This window comes from Psammomys obesus, unplaced genomic scaffold (genome assembly GCF_907164565.1).
Source record: "Psammomys obesus unplaced genomic scaffold, mPsaObe1.curated_primary_1811, whole genome shotgun sequence".
Classification (NCBI taxonomy): Eukaryota; Metazoa; Chordata; class Mammalia; order Rodentia; family Muridae; genus Psammomys; species Psammomys obesus.
The window spans coordinates 15,275,930-15,301,334 of NW_026596244.1; the positions used below are offsets into that span (position 1 = coordinate 15,275,930).

Consider the following 25,405-nt stretch of genomic DNA (forward strand, 5'->3'; position numbering starts at 1 on the left):
GAACAAAGCCCCTGAATGTTCCTTCACTCTCTGAGCTGGTGTGTTTCTTCCCCACTCTATCCTCAGCTTCCCTATGTTGCCTACAAACTCCTAATGAGAGAGGGATCCCCAAGAGGGGTATGATCGTGGGAATGGGGTCACTTGGGGCAGATCTGCAGCAGATTTAGTTATAATTGAAAAGCCAGAGGCAACTGGAAATTCCTTTCCTTATTGATCCTAGTGGGAAAAAGCTCCTCCTATGGAACAGCTCTGGGACCCTAGCCCTTGCCTCTTGTTAGATGGATACCCTAGCCTGCCTCCTAGGCCCCTTCATCCCTGAGTGTCTTTTTTTTCCCAGCTGCTCACATAAGTACCCCATGCCTGCTGTTCCCCTGAAATAAAAGAGCTGGTGGAGGTTGAAACCCCCATCCCTAGCCAGTCCTCTCTCCTTTGGCAAAGTTGGGGTGCTTGGAGCTCTGGCCCTGAGCTGCCAAACCACAAACACATCTGGAAAGAATTCCCCGCCCAGTCCCACTTCCCTTTGTCTTCTGTCTCTGGAAATCCTAGCCAGTTGCTAGAGGAGGGAGTGGGTGGGGGTGGGATGAAGGGAAAGGAGAGGGCTGAAGGCTGCTACTCCCACCTGGGCAAACTACCTCCCAGCCCCCAGCCTCTGTGGGCCCCTCCACCTGGCCTGTATTCCTCTGAATTGCCACCCCAGGTCTCTTTCCTAGGCTAGGTGCCATCATCCTGGTGACCATCAAAAGGTCCTCAAAGCTGGAAAGAGTGAGGGGCTTTCCCTGCCCTTTTCTCTTGGAGGGAAAATGCTACCCAAGTAGAAGAGTGGGCTCTTCTGCCTATGGGCTCCGGGAGTCTGGAGATATGAAGTTGAACGTAATGACCAGTAGAGGAGGCAGGGACACTGGAGGGGAGGGCAGCAGGCCCCTGTTTTCTGCCTTGTTCTGTCCTCAGGCCACTCCTCATTTCTTGGGCTAGAAGCCAGATTTCACTGTCAGAAACCGAAATCGTCTCATTTTACTACAGGGAAGCTAAACTGGAGCTGGTAGGGCTGCAAGCTGCACTCTGACACTCCAGGATTCCCTTTTCTCCCACCTCTACAGTGGTGAAACTGCTCCACCTGCGTGCTTTCTTCCAGAAGCCTACGCTTCCTACACACACACCCTCACCCCTCAAATGAGAGCTTCCCTTGACCCAGGCCCGTGTGTCCCACTCCCTTCTGGGTGGTGGAGGCAGGCGGGAGGATGTGTGTGTGTGTGTTGGGGGTGGGGGGATTGTATCCAGAAGCCCTCTGAGAGGCAACCTCCCTCCCTTATACTCTCAAGTTTTCCACATCCCATTATTGGGGATGGCCTCTATGCTTGCCTGATTTTCATGACACTGTCTGGCCTTCGGTTGAGGTTAATCCTCCAAGCCCTGTCCACAGCTCAATTCGGCCCTCACCAAAGTCTGCCAGGCCCAGTTCACCGGGTCAGGGCTGCCTGCTCCAACCTTGGCCACGCTGAAAAGGAGGGGCCAGACGGGGACCCTGTTTGAGAGCCTGTAGTTTGAGGGCTACAGGTTGGGGGTGAAAGCAGAAGCAAAGGAAAGCGCTTCCCGCTCCAGCACGGAGCCGCGTTGTTTCTGGCCTGGGATTACCCGCGTGCCTCGGAGGCCCCGCCTGTCCCTTCCGCTCCTGGTGTCTCGTCCTTTATGCTTGGGGTTTGGCCTACTTAAAAACCACCCTCGGGAAGACTCGGCCTGCCGCACTTTCAGCCCGGGATGGAGACATCTCAGACCCAGAACCACCCTCTCCATACAGCCAACCTTCTCCCAACCCCTGTGGCATCGGGGCACGCTGGAGGCTCAGCGTCCGCCCTCCTCCCCTTGTGGCCCAGGGAAGAGGAAGCTGAGCCACCGTTAAAGCCCCTTAATAAAGAGTCATGTCAAGTGATTGGCTGTGACCTCTGTCCCCCTAGCCTCCAGCTTGAGGCTCCTGCTTAACCCTTCGTTGTCCGTTCAGTGTTTGGAGAGAAATGAATGAGTTGCCTTGTGTTCACTTCAGGAGTCTCCAGGCACTACTCGAACCCAGAGCTGAATCAGGGGGTGGAGGACAGAGCCACACCTCCCAGTCATTCAAAGGAAAGCTTGAATTCCGAGCTGTTCCATTGGATACAGTTTAGGCTCTAGTGGGGTCCCAGTTCCTGCTCGAGTGGGGTCTCCAGATGTCTGGCGCCGAGCTGTCCAGAGCACCGAGGACCAGCAGGGACCTGGTAAAACGGGACCTGTGTTCGCCCTGCAGGCCGTGTGAGACCGGAGTATCCCTGATCCAGGCGAGCCGTGCTCTGTTCTTGCCGGAGGCGTTTTCTGACGCTTCCCGTCCGCCTACTGAAGCGGGAGAAGGGTATCTTGGCTCTTAGAGAACCGTGGATCCACCCACAGTTCTAGAAACAGGCGGGATTCCGGAAAAGATGGGGGTGAGATGGTCACAGAGTAGGGACCCCAGGTGGGGTGGAGGGCGGGGCGGGGGCGGGGCCGCCTCGTGCACCGGCTGGGTATAAAAGCCTAGAGCGCTGGCGCCCAGAGGCTTTGCAATTGTCCTCCACGCGGCTCTGTCCCCAGGTGGAAGGATCAGTTCCGCAAAGGGGGCAGCGAGGTATCTTTGGGCTAAAGAACTCAGCGCCCAGTGCTCCCGCTGAAGATCTAAAGAGAAAGCCACTTTGCTGCCACCATGCCTAACTTTTCTGGCAACTGGAAGATCATCCGATCTGAAAACTTTGAGGAATTGCTAAAAGCTCTGGGTAAGGAGGTTTTCGTATCCTGGGGAGGTGGGCGAGAAGGGCGCTGGAGTCCTTGGAGATGAGGACGTGAAGGCCATAAAGAAGGCCGAATCAAGGAATGGGTGCCTGGGAGTCTGCATCCCAGAAAAGGGGCGTGCCGGATACCCTGGGTCCTGGGGCACCCGGCTCAGGACTCTTAAATCCTACTGTCTGAGGCTGGGCTCCCACCAGTGCCAGCTTCAACGGTGACTCAGAGCCTGTGAATCAAGCAGAAACCAGAAGCGCGAGGTTAGTCTCAGAGGGGTTAACTACCCTCGGTGCTTGGCTCCGAGCTTTGAGAATCCAGGATCCAGGCAGGGAGCCCTAGAACACATTACAAGCCCTTTCCACGTACCCTAACAGTAACCCAGTCCCGAGGACAGGTCTATTGCCCTCAACACTTGGCTCCTCCCACCAGGTGGTCCACCATTCTAGGTCCCTTGCACTTTCCGCTCTGTTCTCCCCACCCCACCCCCACCTGTGAGACAAATATTTTCCTACAGCAATCGGCTCCAAAGCCCTGTCCAAATCGCTCTGGACAATTACCACTTTCTTGGATTTCAACAAATGTCCTTGTGTGAAACTCCAATCTCCATTTCTAGGATTGCTCCCTCCTAGCCAGGGACCAGCTGCACCCAGTGCAACTGGGCTGTTAGCCAAGGGTGGGAACACAGAATCCACCCAGACTTTCCCTGCCCACCTTCTGCTACCCTCCAGGATGGGGCTGAATTAGAAGGTATAGGGAAGAAGAGATGGAGTTAAGTACCTTAGGGAGTGGGAACTACCCCAGAGCCTAAGGGTCAGCATGCCTTCCATTCCTGGACTGAAGAGGAACCCCAGCTATGGGAAGCAGGGGATGATACCCTTGAAGAGCTGGGAACTATACAAAAGTGAGTCTGGCACGAAAAAGAATGTCGCAAGGGCAGTAGGGCCTCCGTTCTCATCTTTCCTTGCTGTTAGTTCTTTGTGTCAGCTAACCGCAATGATTCTTAGAGTCAAACCCATTTTTCTTTCTCCAGCCTTGCTGAAATTTAAAGACCAAAGGATAGAAATGTTCTTTTCAGAAAATCTATAGCCATTTCCTTCCCCATTTGCTCTGAATTCTGGCTCCTCTCCACAGTGTATGTGGGAGCCTGGCATTCCCCCCCCCCATGCAACCCCCAGGTTCCAGCTGGAGAGAAAGGACCAACCCTATTGTCTGCCTTCAGAATGTTTGTCCTCCCTGCAGGGTCTCTCAGAGCCACGCGACTTGCTAGGAGCAGATTGAAAACAGACTTGTAACACAAACTGCCCTGTGTCAGCCAAGGTCAGCTGAGCCAGGCAGCCAGCTTTGCAGGCACCACAGACTAGGTGGAGAGGGGTCTTCTGAACACAGCCTCAAGGACTCCACAGTCCCTGTTCAAGGGTTCATGTTATGGAGGAGGCTCAGGGCTCACCGTGTTCAAGGCCAACACAGGTTTTTGTTGAGTCAGTTGTTGGGTCAGTCAGCTTTGTTCTCAGGGAACCAGACCTTTGGGATGCATGAGTATTTGTTGGGGGGGGGGGGTTGGGAGGGATGGCAGTTTAAATGTCTTGTCCCCTATTGCACCCTTGAGGGTGTTGGTGCCCCTACCTTCTGGTCATCCCAGCAGCGGAGTGCTCTTCACCACCTACAAGGCCCTCTTCTTAACTGGGGGCAGGGCAGGGAAAGAATATGAGGGTAGGGAGACCCTGAACACACAGAGGCTGAGTGGGAAGGCCCTTGGACATTCTTGGGACTTGGGACATCAGAGTGGGGAAGAAGACACTACCCTTTCTTCTTCCCCTTTCCTCTTTTCAAGACAGCAGAGAATTCCTTTGAGGGACACCTGGAAACATTACAGGAGTAGCAGAGAGCAGTCTAGTACAGAAAACTGTCTAAGCCTAGTTTGGGCTTTCTTTCCCCCTTCCATTTGTATACATTATTACCTGCATATAATAGGTTTTGCTTGTTTTTTTGTTGTTGTTGTTGTTTTGTTTTGTATTTAGAGACAGAGTTTCTCTGTATGACCCTGGTTGTCCTGGAACTCACTCAGACCAGCTGGCCTTGAACTCAGAGATCTGTCTGCCTCTGCCTCCCAAAAAGATGTACACCATTGTGCCCTGCTATGTTTTGGCTTTTTCATTGTACTTACTCTCATCTACAAAAATGTTTGCAGAAAATAGGAAAGTGTACCTGGCCTTATGTACCCTCAGTTTTTAAGCATGCAGCCACAGAACAATTAGAAGCTGCTATTTTCATTTGACAGATGGGTCACCCAGCCTGACTTCTGCAGCGTATTTCCCCAAGCCTCTGGCTTTCCAGGCTGTGGGGCTCTCTGCAGAGAGAAGTGTCTCCCTCTACTGAGATGCTCCTCAGTTCATGGTCTGGAAAAGGGCAAAGATTGTGCAAATAAAGACCTACTCACACCAAACAAAGTAGATAGCTGGGGCCCAGAGGGAAGCAACCTGCATGCCTGGTCTATCCTGCAAGTAGGTACAGGGGACTTAGTAACTGACAAGCCTACCTCAGTGGGTGGGTAAACTGAAGGCTTGCTCAGTAGCCCATGGGGGAAGCCACCCCTAAGGGTGCTAGAAATGGTTTGCTGGAACTTGGTGAGTCCTATGCACCTACTAACTCAACAAGGTGGGGCCATATAGCCCAAGTAGTACTCTATGCTTTGCCTCAATGCCTCTGTCTCTCCTTTCTCAATCTATAGCCTTTCACCATCCCCACCCTTATCATCACCCTCACCCCTACCACCTACCCCCTTCACACACATACCATCAGGGCTCAGATGGACTGCTCCAGCTGTCTTATGGCAGGATGTGACAGGGCCAATCCTCTCCCTGCAGGGGTGAATGTGATGCTGAGGAAGATCGCAGTGGCTGCAGCGTCCAAGCCAGCTGTAGAAATAAAGCAGGAGGGTGACACTTTCTACATCAAAACTTCCACCACTGTGCGAACCACAGAGATTAACTTCAAGATTGGGGAGGAATTTGAGGAGCAGACTGTGGATGGGAGACCCTGTAAGGTGAGAGGGTCCCCTCTCCTCCATGTCACAGCACCTACTTGCCATGCCTCTCAGTGTCCAGCTTCCCTAGACCCTTCACTCTCCTGAAGGAGTCCCTAGGGAGTGTAGGGTGACAGAAGGGGGTCTTGGCTCTTACTGTGAGCTCAGCTCATTTGGCCTTTGGTCTCTTGCAGAGTTTGGTAAAGTGGGAGAGTGAAAACAAAATGGTGTGTGAGCAGAGACTTCTGAAGGGAGAGGGCCCCAAGACCTCCTGGACCAGAGAACTGACCAACGATGGAGAGTTGATCCTGGTGAGCCCTGCCCTATCCTTTCCCCTAGAGAACCGCTGCTGCCTTCAGCCTTCTCTGCCAGGCTCTAGGCTGCAGCAGATTCAAAAGCAGCCAGCTATGGTAGCCCTCTTCAACCTCCTGATGGGGCTGTTTGGAAATGCTAGCCCTTTTGTGTGCAACAAAGATGTGCCCGGAGGAGCCCATTGTTTCCCAGCAGGCTATCTCTCTGACTGCCTCTGGACTCCAGGAGGAAGTGGGTTTCTTGATCCCCAGCAATGATGCCAGGCATTCTTGCATCTCTCTTGCCTGTTTGGGCTTGGAAGTAAAAGCACTGTAGCTTTCAGCCCTCTCCTTCCTTTAAAACCAAGATGCCTGAGTGTCTTACCAGCTAACTACCTCTATTCTTCCAGACCATGACAGCAGACGACATTGTGTGCACCAGAGTCTATGTTCGAGAGTGAGTGCCCATTGAGTTCAAGAGCTTCCAGAGATGCCAGAGACTTCTTCCCCTTCCACTAAAGGCCACTAACTTCCATCCTGCATCCATCTTACAAGCTAGCTCTTCCCCTTACTCCCAAAGGTCACTACTTCCACCAGGGCCTTTTGTTCCTTGACCCCTCGGTTCCAGAGATGGGCAGATTACAAAAGCCCAGAATCCCTTCCACCATCATTTGCCCTCCCCAGGTCAAAAGTGCCAGCTCCATACCAGGGTCTCCCTGCCTGGAGGAGACGGTCTCTCTGGCCTCTACTCTTTTATCCTTGTAGTCTGTGTGATTTAGAATATTTATTCGTTAATTTTATTAAAATGTTTTAAAAAGTAAAATCCTTCTGTGACTCCCTGGACAATGGCCAAGTGGCCCTGTTTAGCCTTGTCTGCAGTGCAAAGTACTGTCCCAGCAGGTCAACCATATGCATTATGCCTCACTTACCTGACATGAGTATCTCCTCTATTCTCTTCCCCAGCCCTGGTTCCCTAATCAGAGTGTTGGGTGCTAGGGAGCTGACTCCTATTCTCTCCACCTGTTTCCCACAGTGGTGACATGCCTCAGCTTCCCACATGGCTCCAAATGGATTCATTAACACCCACAGGCTGACCTTGCTGATCAACTAAGAGTCAGAGAGATTGAACTTTTGAAGGAAGATAAGTTTAATGTGACAGGTGGAGGGAAATGAGGTCTAGGTCTCTCAGGGAAAGACCAGTCAGGACCCTGTATCTGCCACTGTCTTTCTCCCATGTATCTTTTCTGCTCCTGGTTTCCCATTTCTTAAGCTCTGTAAGTGCTCCTCCTGAGGCTGCAGAACACATACTCAAAAGTTCCAGGGTGTGACCTCAGTCAAGTTACTCAAGCATTTTTGTGCCCTTGTTGTTGTTTTTAAAACACAGAACTGTTTTCCGTTTTTTTAAATGTATTTTATTATTTTCCATGTATGAGGGTTTTGCCTGCATGTATGTCTGTGTACCACATGCATGCCTGGTGCCTGAGGAGGTGGACAGCCTCCATGTGGTAGGAAAACCTAGGCCCTTTGCAAGAGCAACAAATATTTTTTAATCGCTGAGCCAACTCTCCAGCCTCTATCACCTTTTTTTAGTTTTGTTTGTTTTGTTTTGGGTTTTTTGTTTGTTTTTTTAGACAGGGTTTTTCTGTGTAGTCCTGGCTGTCCTAGAACTCTCTCTGTAGACCAGGCTGGCCTCAAACTCAGAGATCTGCTTTCCTCTGCCTCCCAAAATCTGGGACTAATGGCATACACAACCACTGCCACAAAACTGTTTCAAAACTGGTGGCTTATTCCTTTAATCCCAACACTTGGGAAGTTGAAGCAGTAAGCGAGTTCAAAGCCAGCCTAGATACAGTGTGACTGAAAAAAGAAATAAACAAAAGAGTAACAGGTCTGGGGAGATGGGTCAGTGGGTAGGCACTTGCTCTGCCAGCATGAGTACCCAAGTCTGGATCCTTAGAACTCACATGGGATGGCTTGATGCAGTAGCATTCTTCCAGGGAGGCAGGAGGCAGAGGGAAAAGAATCCTTGGAGGCTGTGGGTTAGTCTGGTGTATAGAACAAGAGAACCTATTTCAAACAAAATGGAAGGCAAGAATTGACTCCTGAGGTGGTTCTCTGACTTCCACTTGTGTCATGGTACGTGTCTCTGTACACACACACACACACACACACACACACACACACACACACACACATGTTCTACCATCACCAACAACATAAAGACAAAAACAAATAGAATGCTTGCCTAGTTTGTACAAGGCTCTGGATTCAATCCCCAGTTCTGGGGGAAAGTCACACACTTGGGTCTGGGGCTGTAGTTTAGTGGTAGAATATTTGCCTAGCAATGTGCCAGGCCCCAAATTCTATTTCCCCCACCACAAAAACCAAACTGAACTCCACAAACTCACCCAATGTTTGGCTTATGTACCAGTAAATTCAACCTGGGTCTAGCTTCAGGTATAGCTGGATCCAAAGCCTCAAAGACGTCATTGTCTCTCCTTGCTCCTCTGTCTTGCTCATCTCTGAGTTTTATTCACTAGTCACATGCAACTGCCACAAATCACTTTTCTCCAGTCAAAATGGCTTCACGTGAAACCAAGCTTACAAAGTTACAGCCTGAGACACACTGACAAGGGTCCATCTTTTCATATCCCAAGCTTAGAGTGCAGGACTATCCCTGGACTAGCTTCTATCGACAGGGCACAGGGTCCAGGGATGTGGTCAAGGCTGGGCCTTGAGTCACACAGGCTCAAGGAAAAGGTGGGACACTGATCATTCCTCAGAAACCCAAGAGGGAGGGAGGAATTTTTTTTCAACAAACTATGACTTGTAATGTACAAAGCAGTGTTTATGAACACCTTCCAAGGTGCTGGCAGAGTTAAAAAAAATCTCCTTAAGCACATAGTGCTTAGCAATGGGAAACTTAAAAAAAACAAAAACAAAAAACAAACAAATAAACAAAAAAACGAAAGATGGTTTAGAGCTGGACCTGGCAGTGCTGGAGGTAAAGGCAGGAAGATCAGGAGTTTAAAGCCATTCTAGGCTACATGAGACAGAACCAAACCAGAAATGATGGGTTCAACTAAGCTTAATGATGCTCACCTGCATTGCCAGCAAATGAGAAGCTAAGACAGAAGGGATCACTGCAAGTCTGAAGCCATCGTGGTCTACATGGGGACACATTGGCTCAAAAACACCAAAAAAAGAGCCAGGCAAGTTGGTGCACACCTTTAATGCCAATGCTCTGGAGACAGCTGACCCCTGTGAGCGCAAGGGCAGCCTGGTCTACATAGGGAGTTTTAGGACAGCTAGGGCTACATAGAGAGACCCTGTCTCAAAACAACAGCAAAGCTGGGTGGTGGTGGTGCAAGCCTTTGATCCCGGTACTCAGGAGACAGAGGCAGGCAGATCTCTTGAGTTCAAGGCCAGCCTGGTCTAAAAGTGAGTTTCAGGATTACACAGAGAAATCCTGTCTCAAAACAAAACAAAACAAACAAACAACAACCAAACCACAGCAATAACAAAATTTCCAAAATAAAAAAGGGGCTAATGAGATAGCTCAATGGGTAAAAACAATTGTGAAAACTTAACAACCTGAATTTGATCCCTGGAACCAACGGTGGAAGAAGATCCAACTGAAAATTGTCCTCTGATTTTCATGCCGTGGCATATATAAAGCCTCACTCACACATCATATGCCATAATAATAAAATAAAATAAAAACAATCCTCACTAAAACTGTAAAGAAGCATGTCATAGTTTTCAGAATACCAAGAGTGTATATTGAGGGGGTTCTGCTTCTCTAGTTCACTCTGCACAGTTCTAGGGAAATCCTTCAAACCTAACTGCTATCATTTCAGTACTCTGAAAAATTAGCAAGGGTTTGGGTGAATATAGGTCGGTGATAGAGCACATGTTTAGCATGTACAAAGCCCAGGTTTCCATCACCAGCACTCCAAAAACAGAAACAAAATCAGATAAAATAACAAACAAAAAATTACCATAACTACTTCTTCAAGTCCAAAATGAAATATAAACTGGGATTAGATGATCTCTTAGTAACTCCTACCCTTTCCTCATTTAGCCCCTTCAGGAAGGCTTGCTATCTCATCTACCTGTAGGCCCTCAGTACATCTCCTTAGCTTGGCTCTGGGTAGTGCAACAGCCTCTCTCTTTTGATGTTGTCATTTGAAGATCTATGGCTTTCTCTCAGGGTGGCTCAGGGCCAGATCACAGGCTTTTAAACGGGCTTGTGGTAGTTTATTTGGCTGCTAGGAAGAACTGGGTTAGAGAAATGGAAGAGCAGTTGAAGAGCAGGCAGGAGGCCAATGTCTGGGCCCAAGGTAGAGAAAAATATGGCAGAGAATGGGGACTTTCTCTACAGATGGGAGAAATTGGTGGGGCTGAGAAAGGCCTTGGGACACCTGGCTCTGGTCTTCTCACAGATGGGAAAAAAGTCTGTTGAGAGCTGGCTGCAAAAACGGTCTTTCTCCTCCTGGTTTCTTGTTGGAGTCCACAACTCAGCTCCAAGCTTTTTTTTTCTTTCTCTCTACTTTGTCCCCAGCCTTCAATATGGCATCTACTCTGCCCTCCCCTGGACCTAGGGTCTGGAGCCCCTGATCTGATTACAGGCTTTTCAGAGTCAAGGACTCCCTGAGAGCTGTGAGCTTTATCCCTCTGGCCCCTTCCCTGGGCTCTGTTCACAGGATGACAGGGGAATTACAGTCCTGGTTAGAGTGATGGGATCAGGGTGTTCTCACCTGACTCAACTGTGAGATAGTTTCCCCAGCTTCCCGCCCTGCCACAGTTGCAACAGCCCAGCAGGGCCTTTCTTCCCACCTTACCTGAGTAAGTCTTTCTTACTCAACAGTGCTGCTGGGAACAAGGGCCTCTTAGTCCCCCACCCACCACATCCTGAGATTCTGCGAGGTCTCTCTGGTAAAGCCTTCTCTCTCTGAAGTTCTTTCTAAGAGCTTAACCACAGGAAAGCTGACTCCAAGACAGCAGAAGTGCCTCAAACAAAATGGCATCTAGGAAGCCAGAGAGAGAGAAAGAGCAGAGACAAGGGACCTGTATGAAGAGATGGCTGGGATACTGCCAGACACTGGCAGAACCTTTATCAGTACCTTAGGGGAGAAGTGGATACACCTCTTCTTATTCCTGCCCTCCAAGAAACAGGAGCTTGGAGTTAAGGGAAAGGCCCATTAAGGACAAGAAGTTAGAGATCCTGGGTACAAGATGAAGAGACCAGAGAAGGTTCAGAACAGTGCTCAGTAGACCTCTGAGGTCCCCAGCACCAGACAGTACCAGACACCAATATCACATGTGGCAAGATGGCCAAGGTAGAGGAGCCCACAGGGTAGGAAAGTAGAACTAGAGTCAGGGAGTCATGAGAAAGAAAAGGTAACAGGGTGGGGAATGTAGTGGGAGAATAGCACACATGAATGCTTGCACAAGTACACAGACACACACACCTAGACACACACACCTAGACACACACACCTGGACACACACACCTAGAAGGAGAGGCAGCGAACGGGAAAGAAAAAGGGAGAAAGAGACAAAGAATAAGAGAGAAGACTGGGCAGGGAGATGGGGCTAGAGAGGGTAAGAGAAAGTAAGAAGATTTGGACCCTGAGGGCTAAGATTCTCCAGAGGGGCAGGGTGAGGGAAGAAAGGGCCAGGTCCTATGACCCCAGGGCCTGACAAAGAGCTTATGGCCCTCTGCAGGCCAAGATGGATGGGACTGGATACCAGGGCCTTTGTAGTAGAGAAGAAAAGCTGCTCTAAGAGGTCCTGAAGGGGTGAGGGCGGTGGGGGTGAGGGGGTGGGGTCCTCCCCTTTCCTTTCCCGAAGGCACTTCAATGTTGATGTGAATTGGGGAATGGGCTGAATCCAACCAGGTGTTTCTCCAGGCTGGGCCATTTGTCCTACTTGAGCAGGAGAGGGGACAGGGCCTAGGGTGTGACTGCAGAGAAAGTGATTGAGTTATAGGCAAATAAGGGCAAAATAGGCAGAGGGGCCCTGCAGAGGCTATTCAAACCCTCCTATGGACTAGCAAGGGTACCTCATACAGGTCTTCCCTCCTCTCCTTTGGACCTGGCACTGCCCTCCTGACCTTTCGGCGTCCTCTTGCTTTTTCCCTGTTGGCGCTGCTAGTCGAGAAACCAGTTCTGTTCCTGCCTGGATAAGGATCTTAGCAGGCTCTTTCCAGGCCACTGCAGAAACCTGTCAGGCCAACAGCACCTGTGACAGCACCCTACAGCTGTGAGAACTCCTACCACACCTCCACCCAGGCCCTGTCTCACCTACTTCAGCTAGCCACAGCTCCTTATCCCTAGTGCCCTGCTTCAGGGTAAGCCCCCTTCTCTAACCACATGCCCTAGAGTACCTCCAGGGGTTCTCCTGGTCTCTTGCTGGAACCCACATGCTCTTCAGAGCAGGTGGAAAAGGCAGAGGCCACTCTTGGCTTTTTCTTGAGTGCCCAGAAGCCAGGCTCCACTTCTGTTTCTGGCTATTCCCTTTCCTCATCAGCTACTTGAACTCCTTACCCCCCTTCTCAGCTCCCGATAGCTGCTCTAATCAATTGTTCCCTTAGCAGGCAGGGGAGCCCCTTGCACATCACTGGCCTGAAGGATTGACCTCACTTAACCCCAGCCCCAATGGTCTCTTCATGGGCCATCATTCATTTCCATGACACCCTGGCCTCTTTCTCATCCTTCACAGCAGCCCCTCACTCCTCAGGAAAAAGACTGAAAAGTCAACTCTATTTTTCTTCTTTCTCATCAGAAATCTTGCCACCCCTTGATTTTGTCAGTTTCCATCAAATATCAGTCCCTCCACCCTTCCCCCAACCTCCCCATCCTGTTCATATCCTAGTCAACCTCAGGAATAGTAGGCTGTTCCCAACTGCCTTTAGGGATCTGGCCATATTGAGTGGGGGGGTGGGGGTGCTTGAGGATTGGCAGAGGACTGTTCTGGGAGCATCTGGGGGTGTAAATGTTGAACAGTGACTAGCCTGATTCTATCTCCACCCTTGGAGGGAAGCCAGTGTGTCAGGCCAGCCTGGGACTCCAGCTGGTGACTCAGACCCCAGCAGCCCACAGCTGAGCTGTCTTGGGCTGCCTGTTCCTAGCAGTGGGATCACAGAACCAGAGAACAGAGTCCGAGAAGAAAGAGATCCCTGAATTGTAGTTCTCCTTAATTTGAGAGAAATCGAAAAGTAAGGACACAGCCACTGTGTGGAGTCACTCAGACATCAGGGAAATTCTGGGTCACATAGAGGATATTACACAGTTCAGGGGAAATCAGTTTGGTTCCAGAGATGGCCCCCTCCATCTTTTCTTTCCCCCACCCCCCAGCAAGGGTGTGTGTGTGTGGAAAGATATGTTGGTCATTCCCAGGTCCTTTCCACTCTCAGCCAAGCAGGAATCCCTGACTCGGGGATGCCACACATGCATAGGCCTTCAAGCTCTAATGGGAATTGCCGTTGATGATTGGGGAGGGGGTGTGGATTTGAAGTTAGACCTGGCTTACTAGTGTAACAAAAGTCTTCTTTCCAACAGGTGTGCTGGTACCTATAATCTCAGCACTCTGGGAGGTAGGCGGATCTCTGTGAGTTCGAGACCAGCCTGGTCTACAAAGTCAGTCCAGGACAGCTAAGGCTACACAGAGAAACCCTGTCTTGAAAACAACAACAACAAAACCCACAAACAAACAAACGCCACATTTCCCTGGCCCTGCCTGAGAAGAAAAGCCTAGGAAAGACTAGCCTGTTGTTCTGTTGCTATGGCGGGCAGGGTGGACATCTGCTGACTCAGCTTCCCCCTCTTCCCTTCGAAGTAATGGCTACCGATGGCCGGCCTGGTAAAGGCATTCACTAAGTTCCTGCCTTCCCCTCTCCCTGAAGCCAGCGGTCTGTAGGGCCTGCACTGTGGTACAGAAGGGAGAGCCCTTCTATACTCTGCCAGCCTCTGCCAGGCTCCGGGTGCCATGCTTGCCTGACTCCCATTCTGTCCCTTTACACAGCGTGGATAGAGGCTAATCCTTTCAGTGAGCCTATCTCTTAATCATCTATTTTAGCACACAGACAGACTCTCCGAGAGCAGCAAGAACCTGGGAAACAGACGTCAGGCCTAGCACCCCATCTTAGAGCAAGAACAAGTCCCACAGCCTAGAACTTCCCACAGCCCCAAAATCTGAAGTCCTTCCCAAACGCTAACTTCAGCTCAAAGGTTCAGCTCCCCATCAGGGTGTGCACACAGGCAGAAACTTTCTCCGCCACGTTTTCTTTTCTCTTTGTCTTCTCTTTCCCAACCCTACTCTTAATCCCCCATTCAATTCACTGCTCCTGGCAGGGAGCCAGTATTGTTCAGGCCGACTCTCGTCTGGTCTTCCCTCCTCCTTCCCACCCCGCGGTGGAGACCTACAGCAGCCCCTGCGGGTCAGAGCACAGCCCCCACTGCTGGCCCCGCCCAAGCCTGGAAAGTTGAGAGTCTGGGTTTCTCAGGGCCTCACTTATTCTGAAGGCCATCAGCTCGAGAGGTAACTAAAACGCCCCCTCCCCGCAGCTGCTCTGCCCCCAGCGGCCACTCCCCCTCCTAGCTGTTTGAGGTGGGCTCTACGGGCGGGCAGCGGGGTAAGCCCCGCCCACCCGAGCTCGGGCTGGAGGCCCAGAGCCCTTCGCTCTTTCTCCCTGCCCTCCCGCTTCTTCCTGCAGCTCCCACTCCTGCCGCGGCCTAAAGCTCGCTCTGAGGATTGCCCAGGGCGGGATCAGGACCGAGAACCAAGTATCTCCAGTCTGCGTGCTTCCTGAACAGGCTTCTCCCTCCCTCTGGTGGCAACTCTCTGAAGCACAGTTATTATTATTATTATTATTTTTAAATTTGTTAGCATACAAAGAAATAGATTTCATTGTGAGATTTTTGACCCATATATATCATCATACATTGTTCTTACTTGCACACACACACACACACACACACACACACACACACACACCCCTTTCCTCCTCTTCTTCCTCTTGCCAGTCCTCTTCCTTAGCTTCATTAGCTTGAGAGATGCCCGAGAATTAGTTAAAGTACACTTCCAGGTGTGTCTGGAGCGGGTGACATCCAAGTGACTGGGGGCTAGATGTAGCCCTGGAACTCACAGAGATCCTGATTCAAAATACAAAAACACAGACAAAAACCCAACAGCAAATAACCAGTAAGAGAGGCGCTGTATCCATGGCTCATTGGTTAAGAGCAGTTGCTGTTCTTCCAGAAGACCTGGGTTGGATTACCAGCATCCACGTGGTGACTCACAACCATCTGTAATCCTGTTCCAGAGAGTCTAATGCCTTTTTCTGGGCTCTTCGGACACCAAGCATGTATATAGTCCACAGACACACACATACACACACACACGGGGGAAGGGGAGAGAGAGAGAGAGAGAGAGAGAGAGAGAGAGAGAGAGAGAGCCCAATACAGGCTAGAGGGTAGAGAGAGCAAGGCTGGTGAACTTGAGTGAAAGTTGCAGCCAAGGCACCCACTCAGGCAGGATGGAGCTTAGTGCCCTTTCTGTTTTGTCGCATCTAGCCCCCAACCCTTTGTATGATGCCCTCCCAGACACACCTAAAGTGTGCTTTCTCTAGTTCCCGGGTATCTGTCAAGCTAATGAAGTTAAGAAAGGGGGAGAAAAAGAAGAATGGTGTGAGTGTGTGCAAGCCAAATAATAACAAAGTATAATGACATATACATGCCAAAATCTCACAATGAAACCTACTTCTTTTCATACTAACAAATAAAAAAGATCAACTGGGTTGGAGCAATTAAGACTGTTGGCTGTTCTTCCTGGGTTCTATTTCCAGCACCCCATATGGCAGCTGGCTCACAACTATCTGCACCTCAAATCCAGGGGATCTGACACCCTCTTCTGACATCTGGGAAGACAGAAGATGGTAGATCTCTTGGAGCTAGAGTTACAGGTAGTTGTGAACGGTCATGTGGGTACTGAGCACTGAATCCAGGTCCACCACAAGAGCAGTAAGTGCTCTTAACAGTTTGCCACCTCTCCAGGTCCCCACCCTATTGAGGTGAAGAGGTGGAGCATTGAGGAAGGGATAAATTCAGATTGGGATCAGACCCCTCTGCCCACTTCCTGCAATGATTCTCTGCTGTTTTGCCTTCCTCTGTCCCATGATGTCATTCGTGGCATCTTTCAGACCTTTTTGGACACTTTGGGATACAGAAAAGTCCTGGATAGTGCTTTAGCATGTGCAAGCCTTAGCACTACAAATGCAAAAAACAAAACAAAAACAAAAACAAAAACTGAATAAACAAACACTCTCAGTCTCCACAAGGAAGTCCCACAAGGAAGCACTTTCACAAGGGCCAGGTGTAGTGTACACACTTGTAATCCCAGCACTAAGGAGACTAAGGCAGGAGGATGGCAAGTTAGAAGTTAGTTTGTCTCAAAACTAAAACAAAAAACCAAAAAAAAAAAAAAAAGAAAAAAAAAAAAAAAAAAAAAGCTCTTCTTTATTTGCTAGCCAAGGTGTGGCTCCAGGGAAAGAGAAGGCAGAGTGAATTCTGAGCTCTTTGTCTTCATCTGCCCTTTGATGGCAGAAGGACAGTGGTGCCACCTGCCTGGCACTGGGATGGCTTCCCTTGACTACAGCCCTCCTGGGGTACTCCAGAGCCTTCTCTCCTGGGATGCCTTCCCTTGGTCAGGGAGGCTCAGGGGCCAGGGAAGCAAGCCTGTGCCCGAGTCCTCCAGAGAGACCTGCTCCAGAAATCCTTCCATAGGAGACTGTGCCCATTCTTTTTGAATGGTGATATCCTCTTCTGGGCAGGTGTGGAAAGCAATAGCTGGCCTGCCTTTGACCCATCAGTCACTCTGTGCTCCACTACTACTAAGACCTTCCTGCATGTGCCTGATGGGGTAAAGCCCTTCAGGCAGGCCTGGAAACTTCTTTGAGGACGTTGTTCATCCTGGTTAAGTTTCTGTTGCTACGATACACACCATGACTTAAAGCAATTTGGAAAGGAAAGGGTTTATTTCATCTTATAACTCCCAGGCCACACTCCATCACTGAGGGAGGTCAGGGCAGAAATTCAAGGTAGGAACTGAAGCAGAGGCCAGGGAGGACCACTGCTTACTGGCTTGCTCCTATGGCTTGGGGTGAGAATTCTGGTTTCTTTAAAAAAACACAGAAACATTATGGAAATATGTTTTCATTGTAATCCCAGGTATGGAGATATAGGGCTGCTTCACAGCAGCTGACTATGATTTGCCTTGTGCTTTAGCAAAGATTTTATGACTTTATCAGTTGCATATAGTTTTTGAGATTGTGTGACGTTTGAAATTCTGGGAACTTTTCAGAGGGTTTATAAATGCTAGGGCACTGATAGGTGGGTTGTTGTTGGTTGGTTGCAGTTTGTTAAGTAGTTGTGCAAGAAGCAAGAAGAGGAAGAATAAGAATGAGATGGAGAAGGAAGAGGAGAAGGAGAAGAAATTAGATATCCTGATGGTGAAATCAAACTTACCCAAGGAACTCGATACCCCTAATCAACAGGAAGTAGCCTAACAATAATGTCACCCCTTTCCTCTCTATCCTTTCTTCTCTCCTATCTAGTGTTAGGGAGTTGAAAGGGTGGAAGAAAAGGAGTAGAAAAAGATGGAAGCAAAAAGGACCTACAAAGTAGCGAACACCAGTTATAAGTGGTGACCAGACTTGGGGCTAGGCAGAATGGGAAATTTGATTTCAAATGTAAAGGAAACAGCAGGGATTGAAGGAAGGATATTTTGTTTCACAATCCCAGCAAAAACTTATTGTGGCTGCAAAGTGGGATATCCCCCACTTTGCTCCCAGAGAAAAATTTCTGATTTTTTTTTTCTTTTCTTTCTTCCTACATTCTGTTTCAAAGAAGTTGGAAGAATGCCTGAGCAATTGGAAAAATTTGGGGTGGAAATAAAAGAACCTGAGAAATAAAAATTGGCTGAAACAGGAAAACAAAAATGTTCACTCTACTCTCTCTTTTCTGAAAGTGTTGCAGAATTGGCAGGACAACTGGGAAAAATTGCAGGTGGAAGTGGAAGCACCTGGGGATGGAGAAGCACTGGAAAAGGGAGAACAAGAACTATTAGTCCTAGTGGCTGAGCAAGAAAGTGGGAGTTTCTCACAGGAGAAAAAAGAAAAAGAAACTGAGCCAGAGAATGGTCAGTTCAGAGAAAAGTTGAAAAGGCAGGAGGACAGTCTGATGAAACAGCTTGTCTTAAGAGAAAAGATTAATCTCGAACCAGAGTGAGAGGAGGGGCAGCCCAGGGTTACTAGATTACCAACATCAGCTTTCCCAGTGGTCATACAGCATGCCTGCTAACAGTGTGGTTATAACAGTATTATGTCATAACAGTATTATGACATGATAGCATGCTGTCCTTCAGAAAGAATAGATCTAAGGCATTTTAAAGAAGTAGTGGTTAGATGTGGAATGCCTTATGTGAAACAAATTCTAAATAACTGGGCTACTCAAAAATAGAATTAGTCTCCAAGACTGGAAGGGACTGGCGAAAGCTGTAATAGATGCCAGTCCACAGTTGCAATGGTCAACATGGTGGAGGAAAGAAGCCTAAATATTGAGCATTGAAACAGCGTGAGGGGAATGAATAACAGTGTAAAGGATCAGTTGCTGGGTGAAGAGCAGTAGTCTGACAAACAAGAACAGATTCAATTTGATGATGCTACTATAAACAATGTTTCTTAGTGGCTTTAAGAGCTTGGGACAAAGTTGAGGAGCCTGGTAAAATGTTGACCTCATTTACTAAGATTATACAAGTTTCTGGAGCAGCCTTCATTGAATTTTTACAAAGATTAGTCTCAGCTGTGAACAAAGCTGCATTAGACCCTGACACAGACAGGTGTTGATAGAAACCTTGGCATATGAAAATATGAATACAGAATATGGAAAAGTTATTAGACCATTAAAGGCATGAGCACTGCCTATGGACTAACGGATAAGGGATATGATTGGTATTGGTTCTAATGTGTACCATGCTAATATCATAGGTCAAGCTACAGCTAGAGGTCTCTGATATCAAAATCCCAGTGCTTTGGTACCAGAAAATATAGTCATTTGAAAAAAGACTGTAACCCAATTAATAAAGGTCTCAGATCTCAAAATGTCTAGTGTGTTAACTGTGAGAAATATAGTACTTTGCACACTGGAAAAGTGAACAAGCCATTTCTAGTGGTAATGGTTTTTCTAAATATAAACCAGAAAGAAGGTCTAGACTTCCAGGGGTGTGCAGGCAATGTGACAAGGATTGCCATTGGACCAATGACTGTAGGTCCAAGAGGGACACTCAAGGCAATTTCTTGCCACTGGGAAATAGACTTGGGGCTTGAGGCCTCACAGCAAAAATTATAAGCCATTTCAGACAAGAGCAGCCAAGGGTCATCAGGTTATAGAAGAAGAACAACAACAACTGTGGAATTAAATCAGTCTATATACTATAAGGGATGTGTTAACATCAGAATGGAAGCCAGAAAATGTTTTGTGTTGGGAATACAGATTTGCTTATATTTCCACAGGAAATGAAAAGCTGTGGGTATCATCAATATTTATAAAGATTAGAACTGAGCAGAAGAGGTCTCCTGAAAACCCTGGCCACTGATTCAAAACAGCACTTCAGTTCATTGAAAATGTTTATAATTTCCTGCTTTATACAGCAAAATTAATGGCTTAAAACAAAAGGGGGAAATGTAGTAAGAATTTTGGTTTCTTTAAAAAACACAGAAATATTATGGGAACATGTTTTCATTGTAATCCCAGGTGTAGGGGTATAGGACTGCTTCACAGCAGTTATGATTTGCCTCGTCATGATTTTGTCAGCGGCAGATAGTTTCTGTGATTCTGTGATGTTTGCAAATTTGGGAACTTTTCAGAGGCTATATAAACGCTAGGGCCCCAAGAGCCATGGTGGGTTGTTGGTTGTTGTTCAGGGTTTGTTAAATAGTCATGCTCAAAGAAAGAAGAAGAAGTTAGATATCCTAACACTGAAAATCAAACTTGCTCCAAGGAGCTTGATGCTCCTAATCAGCAGGAAGTAGTCTAACAATAATGTTGCCCCCTTTCCTCTCTATCCTTTCCCCCCCCTCTCCTATCTGGTGTTAGGGGGTTGAAAGGATAGAAAAAAAGAAGGGCAGGAAAAAAAAAACTCACAAAGTAGCAAATGCCAGCTAAAATGGCTCAATCAGCTTGCTTTTTTATTCAACACGGGATCACCTGCTCAGAGGTGACACTGCCCTCTGAGGACTTTCCCCTACAACATTAATTATTAATCTAGAAGATGTGGACAGAGATACACCTGCCTCTGCTTCTGGAATGCTGGAATTAAAGGCATGAACCACCACCCACTTTTAACCCCAGTACTAGGGAGGTAGACACAGTCTGGTCAACATAGTGATTTCCAGGTCAACCAATGTTATAATACATGATGTCTCAAAAACAAAACAAAGAAGAGAAATTGGCACTAAAGACTTACCTACCAACCAAACCAATGGAGGCAATTCCTCAATTGGTGCTCCTTTTTCCTAGATGACCCTTATCCTGTGTCAGTTTAACAACAACAAAATGAAACAAAACAAAACAAACATGAAACACAACCAATCCAGTCATAACAGTAGTCTGATACTTGCAGGACACTATATTCAGGGCTGGAGTTTAGCCACAGCCCTGAGACATACACAAGTCACAGTCATTAAATATTATTCCAAGTTCCCTCCTGTTCATCTATATCTGGGATAAAACCAAACCATCCAGACCCTTCCTCACCAATTCCACAACAAGTGGAGGGAGGCTTGTTGTTGGGAGGGTATCTTATATAATTTATATTCTTTTTCTACTTTTATGAGCCATGTGGTTGCTGGGAATTAAACTCAGGACCTGTGGAAGAACAGCCAGTGTTCTTAACCTCTGAGCCATCTCTCCAGCCCTCTTTTCTCACTTTCAGAAAGCCATCTACTATTGTAAGATTAGAGCAGGCTGCGGTCTCCTACAACTTCATCTCTTCACTAGAGCTGCTCATCTTTCTTCTCCTCTTTACTTTCTTTTGCTATTGACTCTTAAAACTAAAGCAAAATTTTACCTTTGTCCCTATTAAATACCACCATGGAAAACAGTGGTGGCTCAGTGAGTACCGGCACCTGCTGCCAAGTCCTGGAACTCACACAGTGAGAGGAGTGGCAGTCCTGCAAACTGTTTTCTGACTTTCCCTTGTACACTGTAACACGCTTACATATAAAACCATAAGGACTTTCTGTGCCTGTGCCAGCTCTGAATAATGACATAGAGGCTTATGTTTAGTAGCTTACATCTTAGCTTATTTTTGTTCCCAATTAGCTCTTATAACCTATGTTAACACATTTGTATTAATCTGTGTTCAGCCACATGGCTCCTTTACCTCTCCTCAGTTTCATATGTACAACTTCCTCCATGTCTCATAGGTAAATTCTCCCATGTCTGCTTCTTTACCAGAGTCGCTGTCTCTACTGGAAGTCCTGCCTATTCTCTCCTGCCTTTATTATAGGCTGTTAAGCTTTTTATTTAATCAACCAGAGGTGATGGAGAATAATGTTTACAAAATACTGAGGCAGAAGATACTTCATAAAAATTACAATACTGAAGTCTGGCCTGTACTCAACTCTGTAGGTACAGAAATCAACATTTGAATAATACAAGAACAATCTTTACACAGCAAACATCCAACACATACCTGCATGCAATTCACAAAATAAAATGTAATAAAAACATAAAGTTTAAATACCTAGCCGGGTGTGGTGGTGCATGCCTATAATCCCAGCACTTTGGGAGGCAAATCTCTGTGAGTTTGAGGCCAGCCTTGTCTACAAAATGAGTCCAGGACAGCAAAGGCTTTACACAGAGAAATCCTGTCTCAAAAAACCAAAACAACAACAACGCCAACAACAAAATCTAAATATCATCTATTACTATTTATTTTCTTGTCTCCCCAGTGGCTGGGGTTAGCTCTGAACTCACTGTGTCACTAGGTACCCAGGTATCCTTGAACTCTTTTTTTTTTTCTAATTAATTGTTTTTGTGTAGTTTTTATCTTTTCCTTTCTTTCTTTCTTTTTTTTTTTTTAAGTGTACATGGGTGTTTGCCTGTGTAGACACCTGTGTGCCACAAGCATGTAGTGGGGACACCAGAAGAGGACATTGGATCTTCTGAAACTAGAGTTACTGCCAGTTGTGAGCCACCAACTGGTCACTGGGATTTGAACCCGAATCCTCTGAAAGAGTAGCCAGTGCTCTTAACCTCTGAGCACCGGCCCCCATAAGGACATAGAGTGTAAAGGGTGAGGTTTTATTTAATCATTTTGAGATAGGGTCTCTTTAAATAGCCCTGGCTGTCCTGGAACTATGTAGACCAGCCTGATCTCAAATTCACAGAGAACTGCCTGCCTCTGTCTCCTAAGTGCTGGGATTAAAAGCTTGGGACACCATGACTGGCTAAGATTTTGTTGTGGTTTTGGTTTATTTATCTAGTTAGTTATGGTTTTTGGAGACAGGATTTCTCTGTGTAGCCCTGGCTATCCTAGAACCCACTCCGTAGACCAGACTGGCCTCGAACTCAGATATTGTCCTGCTTCTTCCTCCCAAATGCTGGACTGGTTTATTTATATTATGTGTATAAGTGTTTTGCCTGTATATGTGTGCATGCCTAGTCCTCTTGAACGTCAGAAAAGGATTAGATCCTCTGAAACTGGGTGCTGGGAACTGAACCTGGATCCTCTGAAAGAGCAGACAGTGCTCTTAACTGCTGAGCCATCTCTCAGCCTTGTTTCTGCCCTTTTGACCTCCTGACTGAACTCCCTGTGTACTGGGATTAAGGATGTAGTACCAGGCCTAGCTCATTTCCCTCCTATTCTGTCAAGATCTCTCAATTTTTTTCATTATATGTAGATCTGATAAACATGATTTCTACTTTATTCAAGGCTAAAATAAAAACACTGAGCATGGTTGAGTGCTTGTCTAGCATGCATGAAGCACTAGGTTCAGGCCCCAGCACCCCACCATGCCTACTTTCAATAGTCAGGAACAAGGGCAGGCCCCTTTCGAGGTTGCCCACAGAGCCCTTGGCTTGCTTAGCGATCTCTGTCACTGTTTTTCCATCTTGCTGTCTCTCTTTGTCTCTATTTATTGCTGCCTCTCTCTGTTCCTTTGTGCCTCTGTCTCTCTCCACCTTACTGTCTTTGGTTCTCTTTCTGTATCTCTGCCTCTCTCTATCTCTATTTGTCTCTGTTATCTCTGTCTCTCCTTCAATGGCTGCTGATCTGCTTTGTATTTACCCACTTAGTGGCATGTGGGTCCGAATGCTGTGGCTCAGGGAAAATAATAATAAATAACAATAACTACACTGCATTTTAAGCCCTCACGGATTCCTCAAAGCCAAGAGAATACAGCTCAAAGATAGGGGACTTGCCTAGTATTCATGGTGCCCTGGGCTCCATCCATTCCACTCCAATCCTGTAACCAATGGAGCTTGCAGAGGCAGAGAGGAGGGCCCCTGGCCTGCATAGGTCCCCTTATTCTGGGACAAGATCTTCCCATACCACGTATTATCTGACTGAGGAAAAAAACAAAACTATGAGGTCATGGTGACCCTCCTTACCAAACAGGCCCACAGGCTCCCTTTGAGACAGGTTGTAACTTGTTTAAGGCTGTTGAGCTAGAAGAGGAAAAGTCAGAGCCACAGCCCCGTACAAGGCACAGTAGCATGAGGGCCAAATCTGAATACTTGCAGTCTCTTTAGAACATGGCAGGTGTGCAAAGACCTCTGTTGACAAGGGCAGAGTGGGACCTCTTAATGTTCTTTCTCCTGAGACCTCTTTGTGCCTGAGGAAAATTTTACATGACCCAGAGAAGTAGGTGTGTAACAGGCATACAAACCAAATGCTGATAATCACAAAGACATTTATGTTAAAGCAAACCTTTGGTATGCAGATGATTTTTCCATTTATTAAAGATAAAAGCAGATTTTTCTGCTAATGGTAAGGATTTTTAAATTTATTTTTATGTAAAGAATTAAGTCTTAGCTGAGCGTGGTGGTGTACCCCTTTAATCCCAGCACTCAGGGAGGCAGAGGCAGGCAGATCTCTGTGAGTTTGAGGTCAGCCTAGTCTACAAATCTAGTCCAGGATAGTCAAGGCTACACAGAGAAACCTTATTTTGGAAAGTAACAAATAATAATAATAATAATAATAATAATAATAATAATAATAATAATAAGTTAAGTCTTGGGTGAACATTTGATATTTCAGGACCGTGGTGGAACATCTTCAGTGTTTTCAGAGTTGATCCATACTTTATTTTTAAACATAGTTCATTATTATTTTTTAATATGTATATGTCTGTGCATGAGTGTGCACATTTGTGTGTGGATGGATTTGTGCAGGGGTCAGAAGCCTTTGATACACCTGGGTGGGTGCTGGGAACTGCACTTGGGTTCTCTGGAAGAGCAGGAAGTCTCTCAGTAGATGACTGCTGGGCATCTCTCCAGCCCCTCTGATTTTGCAACTGTCAATGCTAAGAAAGCCAACTTGAATGGATGGTTATGCCCCTATCAGAAGTATGGTTAGGGCCATTTCAGAAATTATTGGAAATGTGCTAATCTCAAGCCAAAGTTCACTGAATGATTTTTTTTTTTAAACCTTTTGAGACAGGGTTTTACTGTGTAATTCTGGCTGTCCTGGAACTTGCTGGCTATGTAGAACAGGCTTACCTCAAAGTCAGAGATCTACCTGCTTCTGTCTCCTGAGAGCTGGCATTAAAGGGGTGTGCCACTAAACTGGCCTCATTGAATGAATTTTGATGAACTCCAGTCAACAACTCAAACAGCTGTATGTAAAATTTACATTTATGTGTGTGTGTGTGTGTGTGTGTGTGTGTGTACAGGTGCATGTGTGCCACAGTGTACCATGTGAAGGGTAACTGGTGGGAGTCAGTTCTCTTCTCACTGTGTGGATCCTGAACATCACGGCAGGAAACATGGCAGCAGGCAGGCCGGTATGGCACTGAAGCAGTAGCTGACGGCTCACATCTCAATCCACAAGCACCAGGCAGAGGGAGCTACCTCAGTCTCTCTCAAAGCTCGCTCCAGTGACACACCTCCTCTAACAAGGTCACACCTCCTAAGTCCTTCTCAATCAGGCCCACCAATTGCGGATTGGGCCTAAGGATCCCTTGTCATTTCACAGCTTTATTCCTTTCTTCTCTAGATGTCATCGTTAGCCACCAGGTGGCTCCCCT

At 47.3% G+C, this 25,405-nt stretch overlaps 1 protein-coding gene across 1 annotated transcript; it reads left to right on the forward strand.

Annotated features, from left to right (window-relative positions):
• Positions 1–2,564: 2,564 nt before the first annotated feature.
• Positions 2,565–6,905, forward strand: Crabp2 (cellular retinoic acid binding protein 2). The gene is made up of 4 exons (XM_055596647.1): positions 2,565–2,774; positions 5,646–5,824; positions 5,998–6,114; positions 6,504–6,905. The coding sequence occupies exons 1-4, from the start codon at positions 2,705–2,707 to the stop codon at positions 6,552–6,554; spliced, it is 417 nt and encodes a 138-aa protein (XP_055452622.1). The 5' UTR covers positions 2,565–2,704; the 3' UTR covers positions 6,555–6,905.
• Positions 6,906–25,405: the final 18,500 nt, after the last annotated feature.

Coding starts and splice junctions, on each gene's coding strand:
- Crabp2 (XM_055596647.1), top strand. CDS start 2,705: ATGCCTAACTTTTCTGGCAACTGGAAGATCATCCGATCTGAAAACTTT. Junction 5,825..5,997: donor TGGATGGGAGACCCTGTAAG/GTGAGAGGGTCC, acceptor GGTCTCTTGCAG/AGTTTGGTAAAGTGGGAGAG. Junction 6,115..6,503: donor ACGATGGAGAGTTGATCCTG/GTGAGCCCTGCC, acceptor CTATTCTTCCAG/ACCATGACAGCAGACGACAT.